At 44.3% G+C, this 20,885-nt stretch overlaps 1 protein-coding gene across 2 annotated transcripts in view; it reads left to right on the forward strand.

Moving 5' to 3' along the window:
• The window catches only part of ATF2 (activating transcription factor 2), a 1,079,253-nt gene that overhangs the window by 385,769 nt on the left and 672,599 nt on the right, over positions 1–20,885 (forward strand). For both annotated transcript variants that reach the window (XM_069616143.1, XM_069616142.1), the window contains one exon: positions 20,487–20,605. In XM_069616143.1, coding sequence (XP_069472244.1) covers positions 20,487–20,605 — 119 coding nt within the window. The remainder of the gene's footprint in view (positions 1–20,486; positions 20,606–20,885) is intronic.

The following is a 20,885-nucleotide window of genomic DNA, read 5'->3' on the forward strand; positions in this document are numbered from 1 at the left end:
ACCCGCTGGAATTGAAAATGTAGCCGAAGAAGCTGAGTTCCACTTTACAAAATTCACACTTCTAGCCATTCAATGTAAGTCCATTGTCTTTGAGCCGCTGCAATACGGCTGCAAGACGCTTGTGGTGTTCCTTGGCATTGGTTCCATACACTATGATGTCGTCGCTTATGTTAGTTGAGCGTTCCAGTCCGTTTAGGACTTTTCGTATTTCATTCTGGAATACTTCGGCAGCGGAAGATATTCCGAAATTCAGGCGTTTATATCTTCTCAGGCCGAGGTGGGAGGAGAATGTGGTGATATATCTCGACTCCCTTGCTAGGTGTAATTGGTGGTACCCCGACCTGATGTCTAGTTTGCTGAACAACTTGGCTCTGGTCATGCCAACGATGAGCTTGTCAATGGTCGGTGTGATGTGGCGCTCTCTTCCGATCGCTGCGTTCGGGAGCCTCATATCTATGCAGATCCTTACTGCATTCGGTTGTTTTGGCTTCTGCACCACGACCATGGGTGACACACAGCTGGTTGGCCCTCATATTTTCTCTATGATGCCAGCTTTTTCGAGTTTGTCTAACTCTTTTTCAATGGCCTCTCTCAGGTGAAAAGGGACTCGGCGATGCCGTACTGCCTTGGGTTCAATGGTGGGGTAAATATGCAGCTTGATGGACCTGCCCCGAAGGCATCCTGTGCCTTGGAACACAAGGTGGTGCTTCTTGAGGAGGTGGTCAATTTCGCTTGGCTGAAGGCAAAGTGGATCAACCGCAGTTTTTCTGCTGTCCTGCAGCTCAGGAGAGTCTCGCATTCTGCACCCACAACGTAGATTCTTGTGTGGCATGCTGTGTTCTTGTGCCAGAGATTTGATCCTTGTACTGGCAGTGGCTTCTTGCAGCCATATGCGAATAGTTGTACCTCTCTGTCTTGGAGCGCCGTTTTCGGGCTGAGCTTGTGGAATGTCTTCATTGGCATTCCGTTAACAGTTGCTCCTGTGCCATGACTACTTTCATCGGGTTGCCGTCTGAGATGATGGTGCATGAGTGCCGCTTCCGTTTCCTGACGTTCCCTTTGGTTGCATTTTCGGCATGTCGATCCCCATGCGGAGCATGATTCACCTCAGTGCCACGGGCCTCCGCACCATTTGCACTTGTCGCCTTGGCTTTGAGGTTGGTTGGGCCTGGATGGCTGCGATTCCTTCACTTTTCACCGGATTGTCCAGAGGTAGGCGTTGGATTGCCGCTTCCATGATGGCCACTTGAACATCAGTGCGTTCACGAAGGCCTCCCATTTCAAGGATGCGTGACAGCACTACGTTTTTCTTGAACAATATGGCTCTCCGTAGCTTCTCAGAGGATAGTCCGTTAATGATTTGGAGGCGGATCACAAATTCTTGATCGGGGAATTCGCATCCGACAGCCATTTCCCGTAGCCTTGCGTGGAGTTGTCCATGGTCTCGTTTTCACGTTGTCTGGCCATGCATAAATGGATAAATGGAACCTATCATTGTCCAGATTGAGGTCTGGTTTGAAGTTGCTGGTTAACTCAGTGCCTTTGCCTCAGTGTAATCGTCAGCAGCGCCCGACATTGAGTAGAAGAAGTGTGCGTTTTCTCCTGTCTTCAGTGATTTCTCTGGCTTCCAGGTGCATCTCAAATTTCTGTAGCCAGATGCCCCAGCGAATTGCCGCCCCTGCGGTATACGGGTCGAATGGTCCCAGAAGGGTGGTTTATGTTGGGTCTTGATGATCAGGGTTAAGGTTGATACTTCTTCTGTCAGCTGCATTCGCTCCTGCCCTTGTTGGGCTAGCATTTCTACTAGACATGGTGCTGGCCTGGTGCTGTCTTGGTGAATGATAGTTGTGCGTTGTATCCGGTCAACAGTTTCAGGCGCATGCGTGGGCATGTGCTGATTAGCTGACTTGCAGGCGGTGGGAGAGTGTGCGTTTGGAAACAAAAGTTCTGCCCCTGGGCACATGCATAAGTCTTTGCTGCTGTGGGCCTCCCTAACCTGACTTTCCCCAGTGATAATTAGCAGCATGCAGCTTAAACGGGACATTTCTGGGCAGAATAGTTAATCTGCGTGCGTGGAGAATGTTAAGAAAAAGTCATTAGAACGTTGGGGGAGCTTTGTTTCGGTGCTCGCGTGCGTTCGCGTGATGTTGAAACATTCAGTAGTTCTGAAATTTGTCTTCAGAACGTGGGGGGAACTTTTCATGCATGCTCGCGTGTGTTTGCGAGATGATGGAACGTTTGTGATGCTTACAGAACGTTTTGGTATGTTGTGCACACTCTCCGCGGTCTCCGCCTTGAAATGTATATTGCCTGGGCATCCACAGTTCCATGCGGCGTGCTTGGTAGTTCTCCTTACAGAAATGGACTGTTACTGTACGGTCTGTGGCACGGCGAGACAGCATCTTGACTGAGGTGACTTGTGCAGATACAGGCAGGGCGCGTGTGGCGAAGCACCGTCCTCGTCGCCAGTGTTCTGTCCTGGGATCTCCAAACGTGCAGAGATCTGGACACAGTGATTTAGGCCCACTCGGGCCGTCAGTGGCTGCGGACTGGAGCCTATTGTGCAGTTCTGGTGGTTCCTTTATTTTCCCCGTTCTGCCCGCAGCACGTGACCTCGGTCTCCCCCGATACACGTGACATCACAGCTTCCAAAGGTTGCATGACCAACAATATGTTTGCAAGTGCTGATCAGGGATGACAAGCAAACTAATCTAACAATCTGACAGTACAGTAACGTACTTGCACAGAGAGGAGCGTTACATAAAATGTGAGTGCACTCCTACATGAACACCACGGACTGGCATAGACTGCCTTGTCCCTGACACACTGTCGCTGACATGCCTGAGGGAGGAGGAATAATGCTCCAGACTACAGAAAAGATGGGAATTGTAGGCGTAAGGATGTAAAGGAGCAACATTTTTCTTCAATAAACAGGCTTTTAACACAACAAAATGGTCAAATAAAGTGGTGCAGCAATAAAACAAACAATATGCGTTTGCACAACAAATCTAAAATATTTTAAAAGCAGTTTTCTAAAATCACCATAAATCACAACAATAAAGTGAAGCGGAACGCAATGTGCAGGGGTTAAAATGTAACCAAAGTGGCACGAGTAATTATCCTGTTTATACCGGCACAGACCGGCATGGCGCTGGCGCACCTGAAGGGAAGGAATTACGCTCCGGACTACAGAAAAGATGAGAATTGAAGTCCACTGGCTTAAGGATCGATAGGAGACAAATATTTCTTCAATAAGCAGGCTTTTAACACACAAAAAATGGTCGAATAAAGTGGTGTAGCAATTAGTCAAACAATAGGATTTTGCACAAAATGAAACCAAGAGTGCAGTTTTCTTTAAAAGGTTACATATGCAATCATATCGCAGAACCTTTGCTCTTGCTTCAGAGTCAGCATCTCAACCCATTTTGCCTGTGCACTTTGAGGGCGATTAAACATTTTTTGAAATTTTGTGATAAAGGTGGTGTTAATTAACGTGGGGTCATTGGAGGTTAGTAAAAGGGTAGCCCAAGGATTGCCTCGTCACCAACATTAGATATGATAAAAGGTTACTTTAGCCTGATCAGTCAAACATTAGTCTGACTTCATATGAAGTATTAAAGACATTGGGCCTCATTGAAACTTTGCTGGTATCCCGCTGCTAATTCCAGCGGGATACTGGCTAACTGCTGGACCATTTCCGCCACCTGTTATATACCGGCATTACCGTGATATTCCAGGTGGCGAAAAGGGCAGTAAATCCCATTCTATGAAGTTCTATCGGACTCCATGGAGGGGATTTATTTGCCACTGGGGGCCTGATTTACCCACAGCTCTTGGCTGCAGGTAAATCAGTGAGCCCCACCAGCAAATTTGTTTTGCTGGTGCAGGAAAAGTGCCAGAGCTGAAATTACCAGCAATTTACCCGCACCGGCAAACCTGTTACGCTCACCTGGTTCCCACTGGGGCATCGATCGGACCCGGACAGCTGCGGTCTCCACCAACGTGAAATCGTAGTGCCTAGATGACTTTCTGGACTGGCCCGCCTAATCTCGTCTGCTTGATCCGTAGAAGTATTCTCCTGCAAGTGGAGAAAGGGATTTAGCCACCCGTGGATTTTAGTGATGGCCCCCTCCCACTGTTCTCATTCTCCTCACTTGTCACCGCCTATATCCCCTTTTAGTAACCTCACCTTATGTTTTAAATGATGAGCTCTCCATCCTGCATGGCATGCAGCGGCGCGTAGATACCAGTTACTTCACTGGTTTGAAGGTACTGGAGGATTTCCGGAGGAATATTGACTCCGGGGTTTATAAAGTTCAAAGAGTTCAATATGTCCGATGTTCACTCTTGTTCCATTCCCTTGTTGAATTGCAGCTGGTTCAAAAGAATGTTGCCTGGAGGCAGCTGATGACGTTCAGGTAAGAGTCTGTATTACCCAACACTGTCTGGTAAAAGTTGCATGAGTTTAACTTGTTGTTTTCTCTCCCTTTATAGGTGTGGCATATGAAGATGAGGCGTATTAAAGGGTAATGCCTCCGGTGGTAAATCAGGTAAGCCTATGGTGGTAAGAGATTGTATTTGTCGGCTCTCTTGGCTCACCTTGTTGTTTCTTTTGTTCTCCCCCAGGTGCTGAAGTTCGACGAAGAAAATGATGGATGCTGTGGACTGGTGAGTATAACGCGGTGCTGCTGTTGGCGATGCGACGCGTGCTGGAATAATGTCTTTTCCAGGCTCAGAGACTTGCTGGATCCGGAATCAGGTAAGGAATTAAATAATGTCTGTGATCTAACCTTTTCTTCCTTTTTCCCCTTTTTCTAGGAGCTCCGGATTCGAGGCGGCCGTGGCAGAAGACTGGATGCTGACTTGCAGGCACAGTGAACGTTACGCTGTAGGATGCAGAATAACGCAAAGCTTGTGCTGCTGTTCGGGCGTGGTTTAAACTGCCTCCAAAGTAGTTCCAGAAGTTCCCCAGAACCACACCCAAGTAAAAAATAGTCCCTGTAACAAAATAGTCCCATGCAGGTCTCACGTTGGCTTGGATTCATTTGCAGAATGGTCTGCATGAGGTAAGTAATGTCTATGAGCCTGGCGCCTATGGGGCTGATGGACTCAATCTGGACGCCCGGGGGTAGGCATCATGACAAACCCCATAATGAGGCCCTATGAGTTTGAAATACATAAAACTTATTTGCATCACAGTGAAAACAGTTGTGTAAAGGGATATTAAAGGCTGGACCTACCAACAGAAGCGAGGACAGCTTCTCTATGCAAGGCTTGATTAAGAGGAGGGACATTGGGATGGTCGGCCCTTGTCACACCCTAGCTTGTAAGTCTCCCATGTGGAAGCAAGGGCAGTTGTGTTTTCTTGACTTGCCATGGCGAGTTTAACTTTAACCTCTCCTACATGGGTGGTTATCTGCTGTAAGGTGTGTGATAAACCTGACGGTATTATCCCACCCACTTCTTCGGGGTCTTCTATGCAGGTGGCCAGGGAAGGGCCATTGCTTTTGTATCACGATCCTGGAGGTGGACAAACGAGGGAGAATCACCTGAGTGGAGGGTAACTGGGGATTGGGAGGCGAATTCCGAGGACAAGACATGGTATTTTCAGAAAACTTAAAAACACCTTACTCTACTCTACCTCAACCTTTGTGGGGTGTTTACACGCTCACCTCATCTCCCCCTCCGAATTTCCAAGAAATAGTGAGACAAGCAGGAGGCCCTAAGATCAATGAGGATTACCCATAGGGATAACATGGGGAAAATAAGGGCAACTGACTTTAGCGAAACCAACTGTACCACTAATAGTCGGGCAGAGTCAGGCATGGGTAGGTAACCATTCACACCTGACTCCACTTGACTGTGTTCAACAATAAAAAAGGTTTGGTCACTCACAGAAACTTGAGCAAGCGGGGGATACAGTCTGGTCCAGTGAATCCCAGAAGTAGAGAGGAGTGGGAGTTCCAGACAGGAGGAAGATGGCGCGCAGAGACGCTGGCCCAGTGTGTGTGGACTGCAGCGTGGCACGGGAGCTATGCCTCCAGGGAGCAAGAGAAACACTGTCTACCTTCCGCAGGCGAGGACCATCAAAGTGCTTGTTCCCTTGGGGCCAGTGCCGACCGCAAGGGTGCCTGAGGGGCAGGTGGTTGAGACCCTGACCTCCTTCCCGCATTGCAGAAAGGAGCCGCCTCTCTACGCAACGCTGCCAGGTGAGTTTCATGAAAGAATGTAATAGAAACCCAGGACGTGCGTTTAAATGAGAGCGGAGGGGGAGAAAGACACAAACAAAAGAAGTGGCATAGAATCGGAAAGAAACAAAATGTTTGATAGTTAAAAGTGAAAGAAAAGTGAAAAGGGTGAAATTGCAGCAAGCAAAAGAAAAGCAGTGACAAAAGCCGATCGGGCGCAAGGCAAATAAAATCCTGATCGAAGCGGAAGATGAGAAAATGTGGAAACGAAACAGTGAATGGCCTGTAATAAGAGCTGGGCATGAGAAAGGTAAAGAAAAGGGCCTGGGGTGCGCAAAGGAAGGTGCATGTGTGCACAGAACCAAATCCGGGTGCAAGCGTGCACAGAATGAAAAAGAGATCAGCAAAGTGCCAAGGGCACATTAAAGAAGGTGCAAGTGTGCATGTAAAGGAAAGCAGAAGAAAGCAAAGTGCCAGGGGCACGTAAAAGAAAGCAGAAGAAAAGGAATGCAAAGAGCATCTAAAGGAAATAAAAAGGTAACAGAAGAACGTTTGAGCAAAGAGAGGGGCAATATGGTCAGAGTAGTCGCGCCTAGGAAAAGCAAAAGCCTAGCGTTTCGAATGCCTCTGATTCTACCCCATGAAAGAACGGTTTATGAATTAAAGACAGAAGTGTAATGAATCATAGGTTGTGTTTGGAAGCTGGAAGAGATCTAGACCCTGGAGAAGGAGGAGACCTAGAGAAGCCTATTTAAGAAATTAAAGTACAACCTGATAAAGAACTGAGTTTTGTGTTTCAAAGTTGAAAGGGGCCTGAGCTTGGGGAAGGGAACCTTAGGAGGCCTAAACAAGTTAGAGACTTGTTAAGTTTTGTTGAGCTGGTGACGAGGTTTGAAGGGTGGGGAAGTGAACCCTGGAAAGCTTGCAAAAGGAACTGTGTTGTTATTTTGAATGGTGTTTTGAAACCTGATGAAGTTAAAACTTGGGGAAGGGAACCGCAAATAACTTGTTTGAAGATAGTTGGAATAACTACAGGGGACCTGTTGGAGAAGATTTTGTGAATAGCTCTGTGAATTGAACTTATTTGTGTGACCTTGACCCAACAGCACCTGGTGAAAGACCACTTGAAACCAATCCTGGTTTCCATTTTTGTTGAACCACTATTTTCCTTATTTTTGAAAAGTCTACTTATCACATTTCTTTATAGAGTGAAGGCAAGCATAGGTTTAGACACAGACAAACTTTTACTTTGGACTCTTAGAAAACTATAGCAATTAGAAACATCAGTTGAGGGAATTATCCCTTTAGAGTTAGGGCCAGTCAGGCATTAGACTACCCAGGATCCCTAATAAATAAAGGTTTTCAAACAAACCCATTTGAGTCTGTCTCTCTCTTGATACCATGCCTGTCTCACAGGTGGCATTCAAATTCTTTGTCCCAGGTGCGGCATTAGGTAGTCTTGCAAACTATTAAAACTAGACTCCCATCAGATGCACAATTAACAATTATAGTGTGGTACAAGCCCCTGACCAGCACGATGGATCTTCAAAGCTAGAGGTGCATTCTCTCCAAAACAAAGATCCAGCTTCAGGAACCTTGTATGGATGGACTTCGACTATTTCTTTTTTCGTTTTTTTAGCCTTTCCCCCACATTGGACTTCGGTTCCCCGAGGACGTTCCCACCGAAAGCGCGTTGAGGCCATATGAATGGGATAAAGACACTATATAAATGACTGCTACTACAACTACAACATGCTGTTCAAGGACAGCAGCAAGGCTGCTGTCGACTAGTGGGGATAATGAAACAAGAAAGGCCCTTTTTTGTGTCTTATCTATTGGTTATAGTCCATTTCACCCACCCAACACCTGAGGAGAGTAGACGTACCAGTGTTGTTGGATCTTGCAATACCACTATTGGATGCAATTCTTGGTCAGCAACTGGGACTTGCTGGGACACAAACACACAGCTAAATCTCAGTGAAAGCTGTGATAGGAACAAACCGGTGAGGCAGAGAAAAGCAAAAGAACCTCCCATAGTGTAAAAGATGCAGAGCAGAATTGTAAAAGGAATGATTCTGAAATCCCAATATAAAGCAACACTCTGGAGACCTGTAACTCTCAGAGACCCCTCACACTCTGTTGGAAAGACTTGACCCCACAACACATTCACTTTATAGGTGCCAAATATTCTGAGGGAGAAAAAGATGGAAGGCCAGCAAGATAACATGCAACTGGGTATGCCAAAAATGGTGCCTTACCAGCACAAAGCATAGAGAGGAAGAAATACAGAACAGGGTTCTGGTTCACTGTCGTCAACCATGTATGCCAGGAACAGTCGGAGAAATCAACATGGAGGGAATATCCCCATAGACAAGGAAAACAGGTGAGTCAGGCTAAGAGAGATCAGGCGCATGTTTATGTTTATTGAATTTATATAGCGCTTTAAGCCAAAGCGCTTTACAATATAACAACAGGTACAAAAGTGAGAGAAGCATATTTACAAACATGAATTAGAACAATAAGTAGAACTATTTACAAAGGGGGGGAGGGAGTGGAGGGTAGAGCAGGGGGTAGCTGAAGGGAGTTACGGTGTAGTATTTGAGGTAGGAGGAAGGGGAGAGTGGGTGGGAGGGGAAGGGAAGGGGAATGGTCTGGTGTCCTCATTGCCCTTAAGTAGTATTTGTTACCAATTTAAGGTCAGAGGGGATGGGGGAAATGAGGGGGGGCAAGGGTAGGAGGGGAGGGGTAGGAAAGGGAAGTCAGTTGGGAGAGTGAAGAAGATGGGCTTTCAGGGAGTGGCGGAAGGAATCACATGTGGGTGTGGTGGTTGGTTGGGATGTGCGGCGTGGAGATTCTGGTGGGAATGGGTAGCTGCAAGTCTGTGCATTGGCACAATGCTCTGAGGCAGGATCAAGTGTGTTGCAAGACACGAGGGGGCATTCCCGCAGACCCTTTGAGTCTGCATTAGCGTCACCAGGTTGGGGGTCCTGGGGTTGTGGTGCCGCTGATCAGAGTGTGAACTTCAGAATTACTTACTGTTTGTAAGATGAGAAAGTGACTACACATGTTCCAGGTAGTGGATAGTTTCAGAAAAATGGCAGGAGGCTTGGAATCACATTGTCTCATGACACGTTTGGAGGACCTACCGACCTGCCTTTCCTTACTGGAAAAAGAGCTGGACACAGTCACACGGGAATCACGCCTACCAGGGCCCAAAGTAACTACCTTTAGAGAAGGCGTGAATATTTCTGTAGAGAGGAAAAAGTGACTCTAGGACAGTTGCAATCGCTTAAGAGGCAGCACAACCTTCCCACCAGAGTAATGCCACTGGATAGGCCATGTATACACTGTTTGGTGAGGGTCGCTGTTGGGTAAAGATACATGTATCACTCCTCCAGATTGATAAACTTCTTGGTTGATTTCAATGGAGTCTCTGTATAGGTGTGCCAGAACTGACCGTTTTCAAATCGAAATTGTTACTGATGCGTTCCCTGATGATAACAATGCAGGTATGTCTAAATAACCTAGTTGATCTGCTCTGTTTGTCCATGAGTTTGCAGATGGAATGATGTGGCTTTGTCTTTGGGCCGTTCTGGAAAATAAATGGTGTGCTATAGGGTTGCCTGGGAGCTGGAGGGCTAGCAAGTTGGCTGCCAACATTCATTTCCTTATTTAGTTTTTTTTTTTTTTTTATTGGTTTTTTTCAAACCTTTAAAAATAGAAAAGAGAACACCAATGACGACAATTTCGTCGTAAGGCAAGACATCAAACAAAACAAGTACATTTTATTACATCCTGTTCCATGTTAGTCACCACATTCGTCATTAGGTCACAGGACAGACTTTCTCCTCTGTTAAATAGCCAAGTTGGTGTATAAACAGTCTTTGACGGCTTGGAGGAAGGAGACCAGGGCATATAACACAGATCTGTTCGACCCGTCGAACAGGGTTTTCCACCAGTCCTCCCGGGATGCGAACTGAAATCTCTTTGTGACTGGACCAAAGATTCTGTTTCTTTCTTGTTCTAGCCCAGAGCATATCATTGTCAGGTGTTTGAGGGTTTCATTTGTGGTGTTACAAAAACGACACATTAGATCTAAGTCAGTTGATTGTGACCAGAAACAGAGTCGCTCCTTAGTTGGCAGGGCGTTGAGCCTGAATTTCAGGTAAAGAGATCTCGACCACTGGTCCGGAAAACAGGTCAGGTGTCCCGGAGGATGGCCATAAACTCTTGCCTCAATCAGGAAGTCTTGCGCTGTTCTTGATGTCGATCTTAAGTTGCAAGTATGGATCCAGTCACGTCTCCATAACTTCAGTTTTGCAGCATCAGGGTTTTCAATCAGCATTTGAGTCTTGATGTTATATGCTTTGAGAACCTCGTGACACAACTCATTCCATTGATGCGGGATTGTGTCAGGTTGTTCAGACTCTAGGTTGTGAAGAATTGCGATTTGAGGCGCCTGGTTTGTTAATAAAGTTTTCCTGAAAAGGCTTAAAAGGTTCCAGGTAACCCTTGCCTGAATGGAGATGTAGCCAAGTTCGTATCTTACGCAGGCTGTGGAAGTACCCTTAGGGAGGTGTAAGACTTTGGTCCAAAAGATGTTTTCAAACGAGTTCCATACTTCATTCCCACAACCAAACTGTCATTTCCTTAAGCTTTTCCTCATATTGTTAGCAGTCACCATTTGGAGTGACAGGTTGGCCAACAAAGACATAGGGTCTCATTCTGAGTTTGGCAGTATTTCTGTTGCATTATGTAGAAATACCACTAAATTCGCTTACCGTAACCTCCACTCAGACCGCCAGAATCTCTCTCTGGTTACAGGTGGCAGTGATAATCCCAGTTTTTGGAGTCCAGATGACTCTGTTGGGGATTTGGTGGACAGCTTGCAGGAAGTGTGCAGCAATGCTTTTGGTGTGGCCATGTACCGATGCACCTTTTTGCTATCATTTGTTGGAACTACGAGAATTTACAAACTGGCTGTGCCCAAGAGAGAATCCACTGGTAGCAAAGAGGGTTCATTGGGAGGATTATTGGGTAGAGGATGACACGATGAGTTTTAAGATCCCAGTGTCAAAGATGGACCACAGTGGTGAGGAAGCCTGTGTCTAAAAACAAATACAGAATGTATACTTGTCCAGTGGCAGTGACTAGAGATTATTTGCACCTGCCAGGCAGGGGAAGCAATACACACTAGGATGGGACACCACTAACCATCTGTCAGTTCAGCGTAGTACTGGAAAGTCGACTGGTATGCCTTGGAGTGGACTCTGTTATGGAATGCATTTGTTAATGATTGGGGAAGCATACAAGGCAGCAGATGCAGAGCTGAGCGGGCAAAGCAATAAAGAAACAGGGGTGCTGGAATTTAACTTCTACAAGTGATACTTTCTCTTCCTGGCGGATCCACCGCAGGAAATCACTCTTTTAGCCTCCAAATAACTTCACTGTCTCCTTGGGGAAGCTGGTCACCTACAAATTTGGTAGGGACTCTGCATTGGAAGGGGCTGCCCATTGCTGGTGCATCTGGGACATTATGGGGCAGTGCTGCTTGCCACAAGCCTGTCCTTTCCTCTAGCCTGGGAGCAAGTGTTTGATGCATGATCTATGGTAGACAGTGGCTGGCGACCAGTCAACTATGATTGAGGCATAGAGAGGCGCATCAACCCATGACTCGATTTTCATCTGACCAAAACCTAATTCGCTCGGATCCGCTAAACAGCCTTTGGTCACATCAGGCTTGAGGTGTGATGAGACAAGGCAAGGTACGTGCAGTGAGGGCAAGCAGTGAGTGGGGGAATTTGGCTGTCCTTATCCAGAATGTGGTGCTGTGCACTCCCACATTTGTGCCATCTCGCCTGTTGTTCTTCCCCTTGTAACAGCTCAAAACCCTTTCCCAATGATGGTGTCTGGCGGTAATAGTGGTTGACCATCCTTACAAGATTCTGTTTGGAGCTTACTGTTGCCTGTTGAACTTGCTTTTAAGCCTTAAATCTATGTTGTCTCTGTTTAGCCACTGGACTCTCCAAGCACTGGGCCAGTGGTCCCCAGATTTTGTATTATTGGTCTGTTTGGCTTGTTATTCCAAAACATCCCAGTGTGAGGGTTATGTGGGCACTCTCTTAAGGCTGTTACCCCAAGTTGCTACCATTAATGGCTAAAAGGAAAGCGATACGATCCCCATTGGGGGAAATGGGCTTCAAAGGAACCCAAAGGTGCTAGCACATTGAACTTCTACTCAAATAAGGCATACAGAGTGAAAACAATAGATTTACAAAAACCAAAATAAAAATACATTGATTTAGAAAGACTGCTAAGAGCGGTCTTTCTAAATCAAACTTTCATGCCCCTGCTTCTCATGAGTGCACGCAGGGAATGATCGGCACGTCGGGGCCAGGAAGAGCAGTCACAGGAGGTTGAGGTTAGTGGTTATGTGTGCCAGGGTGTTTGTGCGTGTCGGTATGTCGGTGTGGAGGAGGGGAAGGTGAATATTTGTAACTGGGTGAGGGGATAAATTAAACTGTGTGTGTGTTTATGTGGTAGTGGAATGAGGGGGAATGCTTGGGTGGGGAGTGTAAGGAACCTGAAGGTGTCTACCTAGCTAGTCCCCGGGGATCTGTCATCCAGGGGACCAGGACACAGCCATCACTACTGGATCCAGTTCCTGGGGATCGACCAGTAAGGGAGGATCACCTCGATGGGGGGGTCCTCAGGGAGAGGGACACTGATGGGTGAGACGCAGTATCCCCCTTCTTTCAACACCTTTTCTCCATCCTACCACGTTGGACATTCAAAACCACAGCCCACCACTCCCTTTGCCGAAACAAACACTTTTGCATGACACACAAGAGAATGGATTAACACCATATTCATTTTCCTGACATGTCCCAATACAAGGGTCAGGCAAAGTCAGGCAATTGATCAGAATCAGACACACCTAATGGCCCTTTCCCTTCCCCACAGGGATAAAAGGTGGAGCACGAGAGCACAGTACGAGCAAGGCAGACCACACGACGAGACCGCTATCCAGACCCGGCAGTTCAAGAGGAGGAGAAAGGTGGGAAACATCGAGAGGCTGACGAGGAGAGATACAACCTTGCCTTTTTTTTGACAAAAACCAGTGAAACCTCTCCAAAAGGAATCGTAAGACCGAGAACAATAGTCCAAGTGTGTTGCAACAGATGTCAATGGTACACGCAGCGTATCAACGCTGATAGACCAGAACGAGGGAGACTCCTGCTACCAGGGTACCGGCCTTGACTCCAGTTACGAGGAAAGCCAAGCGGTTCATCACAGCCGGTGAATCGAGGGGAGAGCCGATAAGAACCGGACCTTGGTGAACAAAAGTCGCAAAGTGAGAAAAGTTCAAAGTACTGTAAAATTGTAAAGGGGAGACCAGCTGCAGAAGGGGACGGGCACCACGTGGGTGCTGCTCCGAGAAACTCTGGTCGATTCCCGTCTGAGTGAAACTACAGCTATCATAAGCCCGTAGGAGAACCGCCAAGATATGTCATAGTGGTCATACAGGAGGTCAAGCAAAATACACGAACAGTCAAGAGCCTTTGACCTAAGATCTGTGAGAAAGCAAGGGAGGTGAACCCCGAAAAACATTGAAAGTAAATGTGAAGGTGAAGTTGGCAAGAGTGAACCCGGAAGAGGGATGCTGATCAAGAGGGGCAAAATCTAAAGTCCCGAAAAACAGTGTGTCGACAAAGGTGAACCCTGCAGAGGGAGGTCCACTGGAACTGTCTAAAAAGACATTCAGATTGGTGAATAAAGGACGAGCCATAGTGAACCCGGAGGAGAGAGGCTGAAAGTAAAGAGGGGTCAGTGCCCGGAAAAGGGAGACCCAGGGGTGAAGAATCCTCACCCGAAGTAAAACCAGGAAACAAACGTTCATTTTTGTTGAAGTAACTTTTACTTTGTTATTAAATACGTCAGGCCCTCGAACGCAAGAGACTTTCAAGTGAAACGAGACTTGGCCATTGACAGCCCTGATAGCTGCAAGTGGAACTGTCATCTCGTGCTGGGGAAGCTTGAGGGTGTACTGTGCTCCAAGATCCTACTGTACCCCGTGCTCAAAACGTGAGGAAGGGAGACCCAAGCTACAGTATCGTGACATATTATTTGTGAACACTTCTTTCTTTTCTTGAAAACCATCCCAAAACCTTTTTGTATTATTTGTAAGGTTTGGCAATAGGTTTCTTAGTATAGACCCTTGTCTATTTGACACAATACCACTAGGACTGCCTTATTTCCATTTGATGGTCGACGCTTGCTTCCATCTTATATTTAGGTTTTGATCAGGTGTTTTCCAACCTGCATACAGTTTAACAAACACCCTTGACTGTGATCAATTGTCTATCTTTACTGTTGCCACCATGAGTTTCTTACAGGATACCTCCTGTAAGGAAGCGGCTGTGGAAGGAGGGCTCAAGAGGGTAAAACCCCCCAACTTCTAATAAATCCTGCCAACATGGTTGGGGCTGGGGCTGTGGGTGGGTTTCCAGGGGGTGGGGCCAGGGGGTGGGGAGGGGCACGGCTTACCAGGAAAGTTGGGGGGTGGGCAGGTGAACCCCTCCAAAGGAATGTGGTATTTCTGCTTTTTCCAGGCCGCCACAAATCGCCCGAAATAAATCCGTCTTTTTGGTAGGTGGCCTTCAAAAAGCAGAAATATCACGTAGAACCAAATAAGGTAGTGGGTGACTTAGAACTGAACATCAGTGAAGTTAAGTCGACTTTATGGGCTGATAAGACTGCAAACCAAATCCAAATAAGTACACTTGGTAATGAGAAAGAATATGTTTATGTTAACAATGCTGATGGGTGTCTTTTCATTGACTTAACAAAGCCTCAACCTGGAGCTTGCCCGAATGGTAGTTCTGGTCAGACAACGGTTGGGTTGAATGAAACTCATAATATAAAGTCTTAATGCAGCTGGTCTCATCCATCTAGCATTACATTCTGCACCTAAAGAAAGGATGAGAAAACCTATGTTCAGGAAGAATGGTTTTAAACAAAAGTCAACTATAGAATCTAATAAAGTGCAAGTTAAAGATCCAACAAGCCCTCTCACTAGGAGATGAAAACAAAGCTTGAGGGTGGTCCTAAGAGCACTACATTGATGGTGACTATGAAAGAAGGGTCAACCTTTTGAAATGTTTATTACAAGAACTTACTAGTTCTTGCATAGTTGCTTATATCTGTGGGTGAAAGCCCTTGAGAGAAAGACAGAATCAGGGAATTTAGAACAACTAAAATATATTTCTAATATTTCTAAGTCTATAGGTTTTCTGGGTAATCCACAATCTGGGTCTCAAAAGTGAATAACCTCTAATATATAGAGACTTGAATATCTAATTATCAATCTACCTTTTCAAACATGAAAGAAAGAACGGTTAATACAGAGCTGTTAAAGGGGGTTTGTCAAACCAAATTTGTGAACTTAAAGAAACCCCCAATCTCGTGTATGGAAGAAAGAAAAGATGAAATGATTCCATCTGATTTGATGACATTTCCTGGACCGATTCCACTACCTAGAAAGCTATTGTCTTCTCCAGTCTTATCTACCAAGAATAAAACTCTTTCACATCCACCAGAGACGACATCATTTGCTGTTGTTTTGGTCCAAGCACCAGAATTAGTAGCCTCAAATAAGGAATCTACAAAAAAGATAAAAAACGAATGTACACATTGGATACATTGTAATTTACGATGTCCTGCAGTTAATCCGCAATATATGTTAATGTCCAGGCAAACTACTTACGTTGGTAACACCAATAAATCTATGTACAGGGTTTGTATTGTTCTCACTTTGAAGAACCAATGGTGTGTTAAATACTCTATTCCAACCTTGCTGATACAGCTGAAGGGACAAGGGTTCTATTAGTACCTCTTGTCTATTTTTGTCTGCCACCACATAGCATTTCCAGAAGACTTAGCAGATCTTGTCTCTTTACTGCTGCATTTATGCAACCCCATGTACCTGTTATAAATTGATGTAAACCGTTGAATATCTCGGAAGAGATGGCACTGTCACTTGCAACAGCAAACGTTAGACAGTACTGAGGAAAGGATTTTGATCAGTGAGGACCACAATCCTTTGTCCAATTATCACCAAGCAATCAATGCTAAGATTGACGCCCCACATGTAGCGGAGGATGAAAATTCTACTCTTACCTTAATTACCACTATCGTCGAATATAGCAAGATCTGCAACTAAACCTGGAAATCGGTCATTCCAGATAACTAATAATTTGGCATTTATATAGCGCTACGAACCCTTAGGTATCTGAGCGCTGCTTATTATTACCCACGGTGTGTGGTGCTCATTTATCGACCTCGGAAGGATGAAACGCTGAGTTTGGCGCTGCCGGGATTCGATCCTGCGTTTGCAGGCTCTGCACTGATGTCAAAGCGAGCGCTCTACTCGCTGTGCCACTTGACCGGCTAATCTGATCTGCTAATGTCAATTGTATATTATTATTTTGCAGGAGACATAGGTTCCTACTCCTCCATATATAGAGGGTCTCACTAATGTTCATTTGCCTGCTTTAGCAAGTAAGAGAGGTTAGAAAACTGATGGCCTCTGTGTTTTTATACCTCAAAATGTGAGTTTTAAAATGGTCTATAAAGTGCTCAATGTGTTTAACAAATTATGCCCCAGAACGACTGTATTTTTATTATCGATTGTTACAATAGTCCAATACGTGTAAAAGAGAAAAACCTCGTGTTAAATTTCAATGATATTATTGGTTCCATGGCAGTAACAAATAGAGTAGATAAAATTATTATTGCTGTTGTTGGAGGTGACCAATTCAAACATCGGTAAGGAACCTCTAGAAAACCTCTAATGAATCGCAAATTTCCATGTTTGGAATTTCCCCATTCATTAAGATACACTCACACATTAATCCTCATGTAATAAAACTATGTAATTATTCATTGCGATGAAGCCTACTCACAGTAAATGGAACGTTTAAGTCGGGCATCCCGGGTAGACCTTTTATTGGCTTTTCACATGGTTCACCAATGAACAATTTTTGTCTGATAGTAGGCAAGTCATTTTTAATAAAAGTCTTTGAAGTGGTAGTTATGACATATAGCGACCATTCAGCCTTCTTGTTAACCTCCTGTGATATTGGTATTTGGAACACGAAGGTCGCATCAGAGGGCAGCTTCTCGGTAAATGAGAAATAGGAAATGATTTGCAAACCAAGTTTAGAATTACAATATCACTGTGCTTTCCTTTTGATAACAGTAGAAGGGATATTAATAGCTAGTTCCTCACTGAAACCGAATAAGAGCCCTGAGCCAGACCACATACCAGCTGATTTTTAGACATTTACACCTGAATTTCTGAAGTCCACATTTGGCTTATGTTTCCATCTCTCTGATGACAGCTAATTGGTTTCCGCCTTCCTGAAAAGTTGCAATCATACTTCAATTTTTTTTTAAAGGAGATAGAAATGTGGGAGTAACTTGGGTGGAGGAATGATCACTTGGCAGAATGACGAGGAGGAACACCAGTAGTCAGTACTGCTTAATGAAGGGCTAGACACTCTAGGGCAGAGATCCCTAAGTGTAAGCTTTTGGTGAGACGGTTGTGAGGAGAGGCAGCTAGGCTTAGAGAGCCCACAACCCTGAAAAAGGGAGCCAGCAAAAGCCTCAGTAAAATAAATATCCATACACATGCTGGGGCTGCCACTTGTCTTCCTGTGGCTCCAGACCTCGATTTGAGACTATCTCCAGCATTACACCAATATCTAACAATAATTAGACTCCAGTGCATACTTGAGGGCCCAGGAAGAGGGGTATAAAGAGGGAGGAGGCCAGGGAGGAGAGGGACGAGGGGGAGGAAGAGGGGAAGGAAGAAGGGAAGGAAGAGTGGGGGCCTCCCCTCTGTCCCCTAGCTGCACAAAAACATTGTCATGGAGGTTAGGACCATCAGGGACTTTTCTTGTGCTCTGAATCTCCAGGGCCATGAGACATTTTATTGAGATTATTATTGCTGTTTTCTGACACTGAGCAGTTTCCCTTTGTTGGGTTTTGTTTGGTAATGCTACCTGAAAGGACCAGGACCTGACATGAATGAGAACTGAAAGAACATTTGTTTAGAAATCTTTTTGAACCTTCCCAAGAGACACTGATGTATAATTTGGACCCAACTGTCCTGGACGCGATTGATTGTGTTCATGCCGGGCGCTAAGAGAAAAGCTTAAGTTTGTTTTTATACAAACTTTAATAAAAACATGTTAAGAAACATATCCCATGTCTGGCTCATTTCTGATCTTTATGTGCTACGTAACAAGGAGCTGAGGTATGCTGTTTTCTGAGACAATAACTGGGCAGAGATGTGCATGTGTGTTCCCCCCGAACTCCCTGTCTGAGAGAAGACGTACCATGCAGAAGACTGTCAAGTGACCATAAGTCCTATAGCACCAGATTTACTGCTGTTGGGACCCTCTTTCAATTTAAAATAAATGCAGTCTCTTATTTGTGGATTTTCCTTTGCAGGCAATGTGATATTTTTAGCTTCATTACAAAGGCAAAGTTTAAAAGATGGCCGCGTCCCTTGTATCATCAATTTTTCTTACAATGTTTTTTTTTGTATTTGGTTTATACAAACCTTTACAATTTACACCATACACAAAGTAAAATAAGCATATAATACAATTCAAAAAAAGAAAATGTTCCCAAATCAATCAGTTTACATCAATCCATTTAGACAATTCCCCAGATTCAATAGAAGATTGTTATTACAAAATTCAAAGCATCAGAATCAATATCAGAGGTTTAAAAAATCAACTATGGAGGGGAAGGACAGGAGCCAACCATTCAGTTTATAATTATCACCATATCCTACCCTAACTTAATACTTTTGATAAAACCCGAGAGGGCCAACCCTTCATGAGTATTTTGAATGTTGAGGCAGCGACTCCATACTAAATCGTCAGATGTATATGTGAAATAAGTTTGCAGGGTACCCAAATGGGCTTGCCTTAGGTCTTTCAATGCCCCACATTCCATAATTAGGTGGCTTGCATTTTCACCTTTTATATCACAGAACCTTCTAATCAGAATCTGCTTTGTTGGTAATAGATTCCATCTCAACCTTAATAAGACTCCCTGGTAATACCAATTAGGGAACAAAAGTAGTATTTTCAAGACAGATCCTCGTCTTTTATGTTCATGGCTCATTGAGCTATACGAGTGGAATTGCTCTGTGGTTTAAAATCCAATCATAATCCAAAAGGCGTTTTTTTGTTAACAAGGGATTTTCAATCAGGGTATCCAGATTGGAATCAATATTATAAAGAATATCTTCACAATTGTTTTTAAACTCGAGTAAAAATAAATTGTAATTCATGTAAGTACTCATCAGCTCATAGAGTGAGTTGACAATGGAGCCATGATTTTCCCATATAAAGTTAACATCCTCTATTGGACACAAGCCCAGAGCAAAGCATATCCCAGATCAAACCTAATGGCTGCTATAGGGACCGCCCGAGAAATACAGAGGACCTGTCTCCAAATACCTTCTATTTTACCCAAGGCTTTACTTAACACAACAGGAGATAATTCAAGACCATAGGTTAGTTTAGGTGCTATTTTACCTTCAAAAACATTAAGGCATGTTTCAATGAAAATCTGCCAAATTTTCTGTCTAGTTTTTCTATTTGTGAATCCAAAAGCTTTGCTTTGCAACTAAGGTTAGTCAGCAAAGTCCTTGTACCCTTTTGTGAGCCAAAAGTGAAACCCAGGTACGTGAGACTGGTCAAGTTACCTACTGTAGCTCCTTCTATGTGCCATACCGTCTGTAGACTTCTACGCACCACCTTTGAAAATGTCAATATTTTTGTCTTTTCTGGATTCATAATTAACGCATTATCTTTAGCGTATCTGGCAAAAGAATTTAACAGCCGTTGCAGACCTATATTTGTACAATCAAATAATAGAAAATCATCCTCATACGCTAGCCATATGATCTTATTTTGGCCCACTCTTGGTGCAAGTAATCCTTCATTCCTCAAACAGACCCCTACATCAGATAAGTATTGATTGTCTTACAATTATTATTATTCTCAGCAATTATGTTCCATGTCAGAGAGAAGTGTTTCTTTTATTTTGGCAACAATTCGATCAAGTTCATGATTCTCTTAGTGATGGCATGATAAGCAAAACAGGAAAGGTCTTCTCTCAATGTTGCTCTCTTTGTTGTTGTTCATTTATCACAAATGCTTTTTTAACTGAATGATTGTACTAACAAGTGTTGTGTCTATTAAAATGCATTTCCAGACCAAACCCCAACACCAACAAGATTCCTGAAGAACTGTGAAGAAGTGGGCTTATTTAATGAGCTTGCAAGTCCTTTTGAAAATGACTTTAAGAAAGTTTCAGACGATGATGTCAAGAAAGTAGGTTTGGACCATGAAATGTAACTGTGCATTATCTTTTCTTTACATTGTGGTTGACTTCTCATTTTTATAATCTTTATCAATTTTAGTTATGTTTTTATTTTGTTTTTTATTTTGCCCTTAAATGTTGGTATATTGTTTATTTGTTTTAAAATTGTCAAATGTCTTTTCTTTATTGTACTTATCAATGAAAACCTATTAAGAGCAAAAACATTATTGATATCAGACCAACTCTTTGAATCTGTATAGAAATTAAGAAAATATTAAATAAATTCATAGA

The sequence above is a fragment of the Ambystoma mexicanum genome, chromosome 9, assembly GCF_040938575.1.
Source record: "Ambystoma mexicanum isolate Mex_15411 chromosome 9, UKY_AmexF1_1, whole genome shotgun sequence".
Classification (NCBI taxonomy): domain Eukaryota; kingdom Metazoa; phylum Chordata; class Amphibia; order Caudata; family Ambystomatidae; genus Ambystoma; species Ambystoma mexicanum.